Below are 12,062 nucleotides of genomic sequence, written 5' to 3' on the forward strand. Positions count from 1 at the left end.
AGCAGGATCGGTGCTCCATATCCCTGAGCGAGAGGACAGGTGGCCCTCTCTGGCGATAATTTGGTGTGCGCGGTGTAACCGTGTCCCGTGGTTTTCCAAGGAGTTGTGGTTTTCGTTCCTAGTTAGTGGTCTCATGTACTTGTTGGTTGTGGCTTCTCGTGCGTTCGTGCTCGACTTAGTTGCCAGCATCTTCACTACACCCTCGGATGTCAATTTTATTTTGATCTGCTTTATAAAATGGGGCAGAAGCCTGTTTCAAGTGGGTGTCGCATGTGTTCTACAAAGTGTAAAATGAGCCAGTAACTCTCACTTCACAGAATAAGACAAACAGTATCAGAAACAACATTGTCTTCTCCGAAAGAATTATTATTTACAGACAACTTGGAATTGACGGGTTTTCAGGACAAAAATATATAATGAGCTCCAGGCCTGTTCTGTTCAGAATGAACCTTGCAAATACAAAATGTAGGTAAAATTTTCTATTTCGCTTCCAGACCAAGAGTAACAATACAGAAATATAACAGAGTACATGTCTTAGGCCACACCAGCCATGGATTCAGGTTTAGATGAGGAGATAATTACGAAGGAAGCAAATCATTTGAAATACTATCACAAACAGAAAAAAATGTAACAAACATTTTTCAAAAGGTTCCAACTAAATGAATGAAATTGAATAAAAACAACACCGATGTTTTATAGATTCATGGAACAGCAGCCAAGCAAAACTTCCACAAAGGGTATCATGCTCCTTTGTTCTGAGGACATGCAGCATTTGTGTTCCTACTTCTGAACGAAACACAGGAGTACACAGGCGCAGAATCGCCATCACCTGTGCAATCGCTTGGCACCAGTACATGCTTCGCACCAGGAGTGAGCTTCACTGGGCCTGATCTCTTCTGCACATAGCGAACACTAGGCGAAGCATTGGAATTGCCAAGAACAGCGCTCCCCATTCTGTTGTCTGTATTTCTGGCCGAAAGGGTCAGATCTCTTATGCTGTTGGAAGTTGCTTGAACTACCTGGCCTGGATAGTTGAATGTAAAACCCAATGATGAGCTTGCTGAATGCACAACATGTTGCTGAGGCAAATTGGCATGGAAACCTGAAGATGGTGCACCATGCTGTCTGGTTGTAGGCAAAGGTGGTGCTGTGGGTGGTTCAGTTCTAGTGATAGGATCAGAATAATAACGGCGCGACGGGGAATTCTGTTGGAATGCTGCACTGCCATGATTGGGAGGAGGTTGGTAGCCCAATAAAAAAGGCTGATTGGTCTGCGAGTTTGAAAAATCAACAAACCTGTTTTCATATGGCAACTGATCTCCAGAAAGTACATTAGCTGCAGGGAAAGGGTGGCTGTAATCATGTGTAGTCCGTGCCTGACTTGCGCTTGCATGATATGTTGAAGCATGAGTTATACTGGTAGAATTTACTGTATCATTGGGGAAATTCTGAGCTTGTAAAGAGAGAAAAGGCCGTCCTTGTTGTGGCAAGAACACATTTGCGTTCAGGTAGTCATTGGTGAAAGTACCTGTATGCTTGCGCGCAGTCTCGGAAAACGATTCAGCTCTGGTCGTGCAAACTGGAAGATCTTTACCCATCAAACGAACTGTCTGTCCTGTGGAAGGTCCATTCTCACTCGGCACGTTCAACTGAGAACGAAAATTTAACTCCTTACTGTGTGACACATTAGATTCATGAGATGGCCCGGAAGAAAATTTGCCGCTGGTGGAAAACCAACTCTGGTGCTGCCCAAATGAATCCTGAAATGTATGATCTGGCAATGCACAAGGGGACGTACTCATAGTCATAGTATCTTTTACTGAAATATTACTGCAACCACGATGAGTCTCAGCAAGTTCAGTTAAGCTCAATGGAGGACCAGCAGCATCTACATCAGAAACTTTTATCGCCTCACCATGCAAAAATGTGCCCGCCGAACTTGAATTCGTTGTTCTTTCCAAGTCAGCACTAGATTGTTCACTTTCCAGTCTGTGTGAAACAACAGAAAAATTCATCCGGTTTTCTCTCTCATGAAGCAATTGGACATGAGAACTTAAAGTTTCCTCATGTGTATGCTCCAGATTTGGCACCTCTGAATATGAATCATAACTTTGGTCCGATTCAGTAGATTCTGATAACGCCATATTCAAATCAATCAAAGGAGTTGACATCTCTCTGCTACCAGGCTCAGGAGAACCCTCGTGATCTGAATTCTTATTTCCTTCTTTCGTCTTAGTGAAAGCTTCCATGGGAATATGAGAAGTGCCACTTTCTGCAGTTATGCATTTGTCTGGAGAATCCTCATGATCTGAATTCTTATTTGCTTCTTTCGCCTTAGTGAAAGCTTCCATGGGAATATGAGAAGTACCACTTTCTGCAGTTACGCATTTGTCTGGAGAATCCTCATGATCTGAATTCTTATTTGCTTCTTTCGCCTTAGTGAAAGCTTCCATGGGCATATGAGAACTACCACTTTCTGCAGATATGCATTTGTCTGCTTCGGTAGACGTGAATGACGATGATGATGAGGAGGACGATGAAGAAGCCATAGCATCTGAAAACATCTTGCAGAGACTTTGTCGTTCTGGTAGCTCAAGTATAGCATCTGCTTCTGAGAATTTGACACGTTTCACTGATTTGCGGCAGAGTTCTATTACTCCCTTGCCTTCTGAATTGCCACGTTTCTCCTTGACCATTTTCACTGATGTGTGCTTTGTGCACTTTAAAATGCCATGCCTAGGGATAAAATTTTCCAGATCTCGTGGTTTCCCCACTTTGTTGGCTTTATTGCTGTCCATGTGCTTTTGTGTGCCAGCCTTCTTCTTATTTATATTATTGATCTTCCCTTGCTTCCTTCTCTCAGATATCTTTTCTCTCTCTTCTCTGTGATGTTGTGAGGCCTCAGTTTTCTGTGATGAGTGAGTATCCAGTCCATCAAACAGGTTTGGACTTTCAAGTGCTTCCTACAGAACTGAAGAGCATTATTTGAAACCATAAGAGACATATAACTGTGATTACAAAAAATAAACAAAAAACTGAACAGCACAAATCAGATCTACCAGATGTATACCAATTTGAAAAAATCATCAGAAAAGCAGAATACCCTAGACGGAAAAGTTGCTGCATATATTTAATTTATTATGTTCATTAATTTTGAATCATAGAAATTTCAGCACAAGTGTGTTATACACAAATGACATTGGTGTTGCAGGTATGCATATGGGTGATGGACCATGCGTTTAAACTTTACACCCACTGCAAAATTCACAAATCTTAAATGTTCTTCTGTAGATACACTTGTTAATGTCAGTCTCGTATATCACCACCAATGTTTAGGAGAAAAATAGTTTTAAGATTATACCAGGGTTACAGTCCTACGTAGGCATACATATATTTTCTGATGGATGCCTAAAGTGCCTCTAACACTTTCTATAGGAATACATGCTTGATGCAAACAGGGTTATGTTCTTCTGTAGATACACTTGTTAATGTCAGTCTCGTATATCATCACCAATGTTTAGGAGAAAAATAGTTTTAAGACTATACCAGGGTTACAGTCCTACGTAGGCATACATATATGTGCTGATGGATGCCTAATGTGGCTCTAACACTTTCTACAGGAATACATGCTTGATGCAAACAGGGTTACGTTCTTTTGGATAAGTGTCAAGCTACACGACCTGAACCACATACTGAGATCTTAGGCACACCTCACAGGTCCCACATTGGAAATGATGTCCTCGAAAAATTCTAGGGACAAATTGCTCAAATGTAGACAGCAGACACAATCCGTAACATGAAGCGACACACAATATATGTGGACGTTCAGACTCAATCCAGGACAACATGCACCAATTCATGCCACCTAGTGTTAAACATGCCTCCTCGAGTGGACTCAAGATGCCAGATGTTATGTGGGTATCTGCGTGGGCGGAGAGCTACACCGCCACCCGCTTCCGGAGTCCAGGCAGATCGTGATACATATTATTTTTCCGGAATGCGCAAGAGAATTGCGTGTCATATCATTAAGAAGGAGAAGAAGATGTTCGAAAATTGCAAGACCTCCGCAACAGAGGCAAAGCCAACCCCACTCCACCAGTGTTCTACAGAGCTATCTACTCGCGACGACCCACTATTCCACCGTCCCTCTGTCACCACACCAGTAGCCACAACCTCCATTCACTCGCAATGCCAGCTACAATCGCCGAAACTGCAGCCGAGGGTTGAAGACCCTCCCTACTATTAGGCTCCTTCCAAATCCTATGCATGAAGAGTATGAACAAAGAGTTCAACACCTTCCTCGCCGCCGCACTGGCCTTGGTCCACCAGGCTACCAGTAAATCGTGCTGGGAAGGAGTGTGCCGCTCGTAGTGCACCATGCGTACACCTCGAACCAGATAGCGCGCGAAAAAGAGCATTGCACCAGAAGGTGATCCAGCGATTCCGGCTCCTGAAGGCACAGAGGGCAGCACGGCTGATGCGGCAGGCCCCTGGAAGCAAGACGATCGGACGTCCAGCATCTGTTGTTCACTGCGATCCACGCGAAGAATTTGAGCTCCGGTGGCACGTGTGAGGCCCAAATCTCCTCCGCAACAGGCGTGTGCGTCAGGCCCTGAAAGAACGCGCGATATGCCATGCGCGCCGAATAGCATCCAGAGGCACACCAAATCCAGCGAAACTGATCCGGAGATGCCGTCATGGAACCTGCCTGACACTGCATGGACCCCCATAGGACGCAGAATTGGCCGATCATGGGCGTGGAGAACTGCCCCTTTATGTGCCCAGTCCATGCGCTGCGCGTGAGGCCGTCCACAGAGCAACCAGCGCGCACCAATGGCGGAACAGCGCCCAGATATCCGGCGCGAGCTCGCCAGCCAAGGCACCCTCAATCCATCGATCCATCCAAAAAATTGCAGACCGGCCGTTCCCCACAGTACAGACCCCACAGTACAGACGGTAGACGCCGCAAATAATCCCATGGCTTCCTTTGTCAGCTAACCTGCATGCCGTGCCAGGGCCGGTCGGGATCTGTCCGCGCCAGCCAAGCCCACCGCACGCGTAGTGCCGCATTCAGCAAGCGCAAGTTGTGGATGCCCAATCCACCCAGTTCTTTTGGTCTGCAGACTGTGCTCCAGGCCACTTTGCAGTGTCCTGCCTTAGCCTCGCGTGCGCCCCGCCATAGGTATGTGCATGGGAACGCCGCCACCATGCAAGGGAGGGACAGCAGACACGGTCTACCAGCTCAAGATCGCACCTAATCGGGATGATGGAGCTCTTCGACATGTTCGCTTTTAGGCCCAAAGCTTCACCGAATATATGGAAAACCTCCTTGATCACCAGTTCACCACCAGGTCCCGGACAGCCGGCCGCGCAAACATCACCATGTCGTCGGCATAGAGGAACAACCGATGCTTGATGCCCACGCCCTGCATGGACTCCGGCAGTCCTTGCCTCTACTTTGCGAATCATGGCCGTAAGAACATCCATGGCCAGGATGAAAAGCATGGGGTAGATGGGGTCCCCTTGCCGCAAACCCTGCACGTGCCAAATGCGACCCCCGGGGTGTCCATTCACCATCACTCTAGTCGAAGCCGAAGACAGCAGCGCTGCGATCCAAGAACGCCATCGGGCACCGAAACCACGCCGCGTTAGCACTTCCATGAGCAAGGGCCATCCGAGGGAGTCGAATGCCTTCGCTACATCAAGCTTGAGGAAGAGTGATGGCACTTTCCTATGGTGAAGCAGCTTGACAGATACGTATTATCTTTACTTGTCCCTAGTTAGCATTAATTCCGACTGAGAGTTTGGAACTTTGGATGTAGAATGGTTCGCCCCGAAGAAGGTTTTCTTGCTATATCCAAATTTAGTTAGACTCCCTATGAAGCCATCTACAGGCGTAAGCCAGAATGTGTCACATCTAGGCATTTGGGTGCATGACGCATGTGAAGACTGTGGAGCCGCACCTCTAAAAGCATGCCGACCGCAGCACCAAGATGGTGTTCATCGGATGCGAGAGGGCTTCCTGCACCAATGCATACCGCTTCTATGACCCATGACTACTACTCCCTCCGTTCGGAATTACTTGTCTTGGAAACGGATGTATCTAGAACTAAAATACATCTAAATACATCCATTTCCACGACAAGTAATTCCGAACGGAGGGAGTACCTCAGATCTAATCCTCACCCTCCTGGCCATTAAATATGTGACAACAGAACACACACGCACAGCAAGGTAAAAGTAATAACCAGGTGGAATGCAAAACTCTTGGTAGACTAATCCACTATATATTATGCGCAAATATTTACAGCCATGGTAGTTATACAGCTTAAATCACATTATTAGGTAAAATGTGCACTATACTCAGGAAGATATGTGTAATAACCACTTATACCAAAGGATATAAAAGAAATAAAAATAATATTTAGATCGGACAGGGACTGAATGCTGGTTAATTATGGAACATTCATATCTGTATTTTAAGAAAAAATAGATATACAATTATCCTACAGTCCAAATTGAAGTTGGTTAAGAGTTCTCTTGACCGTGACTTCATATTTCCATCCAATCTATCTTATTTTCTCTTCTCCAGCTTGCACCCAAATTTGAAGAACATTTTCTGTATGGCTTGGGCAGTCCATACATTAGAATATTCTATAGAGGTAGAGCTATCTTAGAATGAAAAATCAACTTAAACTACAGACATATATATTTCCAAGTCCCTCAAATGCATACAAAATGAGTATTCGTGTAATGAACCTATTCCTTGAACTTTTTTTTATCAAACGACCATGACTAAAAAATCATGTTTTTTTGAGAAAAATATAGTCGTGCACTCATTAAGCTGTGTAGTTAATTTTTTTTCGACAAAAAGGACCACATGGTTGTCACAATGATGTGTACTCGTCCTCAATGTACCAATCAAAAAACAATCTTTTCACAATTATCCTTATATACTTAATGACATCTATTGACAGATCGACCAATTAAACTTCTTTGTTGATGTAATAAATGAATATATATGATCCAATTCAACCTTACAGAGTAGAGAGTACTAGAAGCAAAACAATTCTCACAGGCCGACCGGCCAGGAATTGCGCCAGTCACATCCTTGCGCTACACGCTGCAAACAACAACGCCAAATGCTACGACCGGCGGCCTAGAAAGCTACAACCTATGAAATAAAAAGCTTCAACTGAAGACGGGGGAGCTGGTGGTGGGGCACTATGCAACCGCAAAATAGCTGCAACCGGCAGGAGAGAAGCTACAACCGGCAACGGGTGAAGCTTCAACCGGCACAAACGGTGATCGCGGGTGAGCTGGGAACTCGTGACCGTGGGATTTATAACCTGCGACTGCAGTGAGATGGAATCGTCGTTTGGAAAGCTGGAACAGGTGAGATTTTTGCTGCCACCACACCAGCGCCGCTGCTATCGCGGTGATCGCGTGCTGGAACCAACCGGTAGCACAGTTGCAACCATGGCAGCAAAAGCTTTTGCAACCCTTGAAAAATGTGCTGCAATCGTCACCAGATGTGGGAGCGGTGGTCCTACCTGCGGATTTAGTTGCACACGATGACTAGAGGGCAGCAGCAGCTGCGGCGAGTTGCGGGAGTGTGCGAGGTGGATACGGCGAGCAACACAGAAGGAGGATGAGAAGAAAAACTGGCACAGGCCTCCCTATGATTCAGGACGAATCGGTGGGGAAAGAAAATAGGATGACATGGGGTAGGAGATCGGACGATTATGGGACCCAGTCTGATGGTCTGCATGCAACCAGCCGAACCCTAGAGCCGGTCGGCCGGCACTTAGCGCTGCTAGAAGGGAAGTGCGCACTTCACTGCGTCGCTTATGTTCCTGAGGTTGCACATGTTTTTTTTTATGTGCTAGTTTTCTCTTTTGAAAGTTGTGAAATTATTTAAGTGATTGGGTGGGTTTTCTCTGACCGTGTGATTGGGGGGCAGCTTCTAATGAGTACACGTACGTGGGGGAGTTATCCTATTGGCCACGTGTATTGTGTTGGTGCTAAGCGTGGCAAATTTTCATGTTTTGACCCTTTTCTGAAACCTATTCGAGATTTGACCCTAGTTTGAAAAAAATTCAAGATTTGACCCTTTTGCTACCGCCAGAGTCCATGGCGGTAAGGTTTAACAGCCTACCGCCAGGGACTTTGGCGATAGGAAACATCGCTATCGCCAACCGGGCTGGCGGTAGCCTGCACAACCCTACCGCCAAGGTGCTTGGCGGTAGGCACGAGCACACATTGTATTTAATACTTAGGAGGTTTTTGGCGGTAGGGCATGCAACCCTACCGCCAGGGACCTTGGCGGTAGACTGTTATACTCTACCGTCATGGTCCCTGACGGTAGCAAAAGGGTCAAATCTCGAAAAAAATTCAAACTAAAGTCAAATCTCGAATAGGTTTCGAAAAATGATCAAAACACAAAATTTAGGTCAACACCCGAAATTTAGCTGCGTGCCGTGGTCAACGCTTGCTTCTTGCCAACCAAGACCCATGCTACCCAGGCACTTGCCAATAGGACCCACCCATCAAAAGATCCCACCACAAAGCCCAGTAAAAATCGTGTACTGAATACTAAATTGAAGATCTCAATTGAATGAGGTCATGATGAGATGTGGCCCACATAGTGTGTACGTCTCCATGGAGTATTATACAATACATTGGCAATGCAAAAGGGCCGTGCTACGAATCAGTCGGATGATGAAATCATCCGCCCGCCCAGCCGTCGGATCAACGCTATGGGGCCGTTCGATGCAGCAACTCCACGACAGAAGACCATCTTTGACGCAACGGCATGCCAGCTCCTCTGCAGCACAGCACGGCGCGACCATAGCTCCAACGCAGCGTCGACGACATCGGGTAAAGCTCCATTGCAGCCCCGGCGACGTCCGGCGAAGCTCCATTGCAGCGTCGGCTATGCTTCCGACGGTCCGGCGTTGCTCCATTGCAACACCAGCAGCGCTCCCAACAGCTTCAACACAACATCACCGGAGTTTTAGCACCACCATCGGCCACTCGCCGCAGTCACTGTGGCAGCACCGGCGACTTCCATTGCAACTCCGGTAGTGCACCCAATAGCGCAACTCCGGCAGTGCTCCCAACACCGAGACTTCCATTGCAACTCCGGCGGTGCTCCCAATAGCTTCAGGGATAATCCCCTCGGACGCGGACCTCCCCGCAACACCGGCTGCTCCCGCGGCGCCGACGATGCTGCACCGGGCGCTCACCGGCAGGATCGTCACGCTTCTCAACACCAGCAACAGCAAGGCCGTGCCCGGAACTGCAGGTCGACACGGGGTGCTGCAGCCTGCAGGTCGCAGCCGGGTGCTGCAGGCAGCTTGTTCTGACGAGGGATGATGGTGGAGATGTGGGGCAGCTTGCTCCGACGAGGGCAATGGCGAAGTAGTGGACGGATGTTGCGTCGAGACGGAGGTAGGAGAGGATGAAGAGAAAGGGGATCTCGCTCCATCGCTGGTAGGGGTAAAAAGAACGAGTCACGCGCTAGAGATAAGGGACTGCGGGCGCGTGACATGGCCCACGAGGACGCGTGGTGGCCGGGCGACACGGCTGAATTCTGGAGAAATCAGCCGGATGTTTTAGATCGTTTTCCAATGCAAAATGCTACTCCCCTATCACAAATATAAGATGTTTTGCTTCCTTCGATCCATATTAATTGTCGCCATAGTTACCTGATTCGCAATTCAAATTTGTCATTCAAAATTCGGTATATTTACCGAATCAGATTCGACGGGGCTGGGGTACACATCTCCGATTCGCGAATCGTAGAAGGGGTTCGCGAACCCGGCAATTACGACCTAATATGCCGGCTTCAGGTCGAGACTTCCTAGCTATCCCAACGGCCACACACGCCTCGGGGCTTCAGGCACGCATCTCTCATCTGTTCTTATTCTAGCACGTCTCTCCAGTAATATGCTTCCCCTCTCCCTGTCTGATCTCTCCCGTTGCGCTCGTGCTCTGGCGGATGGAGACGAATGAGGAGGGATGGAGGAGACGCATGAGGAGAAAAATTGACCGATTAGGGTTTGGCGAATCGGGCACCAATTTTCGATTGAACCGACCGAATTTGTACTCCAATTTGGGTCGCTCGATCTAGAACGGAATTCGAGGCCTCTCATAGTGAATCCGGTAACTATGGTTGTCGCTCAAATGGATATATTTAGCACTAAAATATGTTTACATACATCCGTTTCAGTAACAATTAAAATGGATCAGAGGGAGTAACTTTTTTATGAATCAAATGTATATATACACGTTTTAGTGAGCTTGTTCAGTCATTTTAGTCCATGCAATCCATATTAAAATAAGCAAAACATCTTATAGTGTGAAGAGAAAGTTAGTGTTCACACACACGCTCCAAACTTAGTTAACTTATTAGGTGGGTAGGTTCGCCACCTACCCTAAAGATGTTACATGGGCCAGTCCATCAAACATGGAGTCTTATGCCTTACTTGGAGTCTTAGTTGATTAAAGATCTTTGTTAGGAAGGAGTCCAGTCAGTTTAGAGATCATATTAGAGTTTGAATAGATTTACGGGCTAGTTGGTCAAGTCTTGTCTACTATATATAGGGGCCGACCCTCTTCATAAAGCAAAGAAGAATATTATCGTTTGCTTTTATATACTTTTCAATAATTAGGATTAGGTCAGCAGATTCTTCCACTTTGGTATCAGAGCTATCTATGGAGTAGATGAAGATCATCATGAAGCAATTGGCGGCTTTCACATGCCAATGAGCAAATGGCCATACGCTCCTCGTCGGGCTAGTGCAACACTTGAGCAACGGCTACATGCCTTACCCCCACCGTGAGATTACACGGTTGCAGCAACCGCCTATGACGCAACCTCTGCATTGCAAGCACTTCTCCCCAGCGACGAGGCGCCCCTGGTGCTTCCCCTCAACCACAGCACCTTCGGTGTCACCTTAACTAGCGAGGGAATCATCACCGCCTCGACTGTGGACCTGCCAACCCCCACGACCTGCTCACTTTCCTTCATTCCACCATCTACTTCCCCTCGCACCATGTGTCGACCGCTCGCAACTGTCATCATGCGCCAACACCCTTTTACCACCTCCAGCCATCTCCTTACTCGCCACAACTACCCCTGACATCAATCTGGGCCACTTGGTACGCTCACCCTATAGCCCAAATCCCGCCCCAATTTTGCTGCCCACCTACCAAATAGCAACCCTACCATCAACAACATCAACCCTATGATCATCATCAGCAGCAGCAATCGCATATTTTGCACCGCCTCTACCACTTTTGTGCCTCCACCTGCCAACCGGGGTGGGGTTTCATATAGCACTATAGCCGCACCCCACCCCCCCTCCCCCAGGCCATCTATGGATGATGCATCCCGCCCATCACCTCCCTTCCATCCTTAGGGTATCTCCAGCCGTTCGGCCCCCCAGGGCGCCTAAATAGAGCGGCCTGGGGGCGTGCCGGCGCTAGTTCGGCCCCTGGGGGCGACCTAGCTCCCAGTCACGCCCCCAAGCGCCGGCCCCAGGATGCGAGAAATTTAAACTTGGTCGTTCCCGCTCTTAAAAGACGCCATAAATCCGGCAGACGACTTTCCATGCTTCGGCGAGGTATTCCTCCTCCTTGGACGTCCACTTGATGCGCGGTTCGCCTGACCTAGCCGCCCGCTTCTTCTTCTTCTGGCGCCCCTTCGTCAAAACAGGAGCCGGCTCCTCCTCGTCCTCCTCCTCCTCCTCGGGTTCCTGCGCTTCGTGCGCGTCCTCGCCGTAGACGTAGCCGAGCTCGGCCTCCATGTCGCCGCTGAGATCCACTACCTCGTCCTGGGTGGCGAACCCGGGAGACGCGGCGGCCGCGGTCGATCCTGTCGCGATGATGTCGTCCATGTCGGCTCCTGTGTCGTCGGTGTCGCCGAGGTGCGCGAAGGGCAGCGGTCCACGGCGGAGATGGGGCGTCGGTGTGGACGCGTAGGCGGCGGGTGGCGAGTAGTTGTATGGAGGGTACAGCACGCCGACGAAGGCGGGCGAGGGTGTGCGCGTCGCGGG

At 48.3% G+C, this 12,062-nt stretch overlaps 1 protein-coding gene across 1 annotated transcript in view; it reads right to left on the reverse strand.

Annotated features, from left to right (window-relative positions):
• Positions 1-457: 457 nt before the first annotated feature.
• Positions 458-12,062, reverse strand: part of LOC119267472 — a 17,880-nt gene continuing 6,275 nt past the window's right edge. Inside the window, exon 3 of the mRNA XM_037548857.1 lies at positions 458-2,963. Coding sequence (XP_037404754.1) covers positions 741-2,963 — 2,223 coding nt within the window. The 3' untranslated portion in view covers positions 458-740. The remainder of the gene's footprint in view (positions 2,964-12,062) is intronic.

This window comes from Triticum dicoccoides, chromosome 3A (assembly GCF_002162155.2).
Source record: "Triticum dicoccoides isolate Atlit2015 ecotype Zavitan chromosome 3A, WEW_v2.0, whole genome shotgun sequence".
NCBI classification, from domain to species: domain Eukaryota; kingdom Viridiplantae; phylum Streptophyta; class Magnoliopsida; order Poales; family Poaceae; genus Triticum; species Triticum dicoccoides.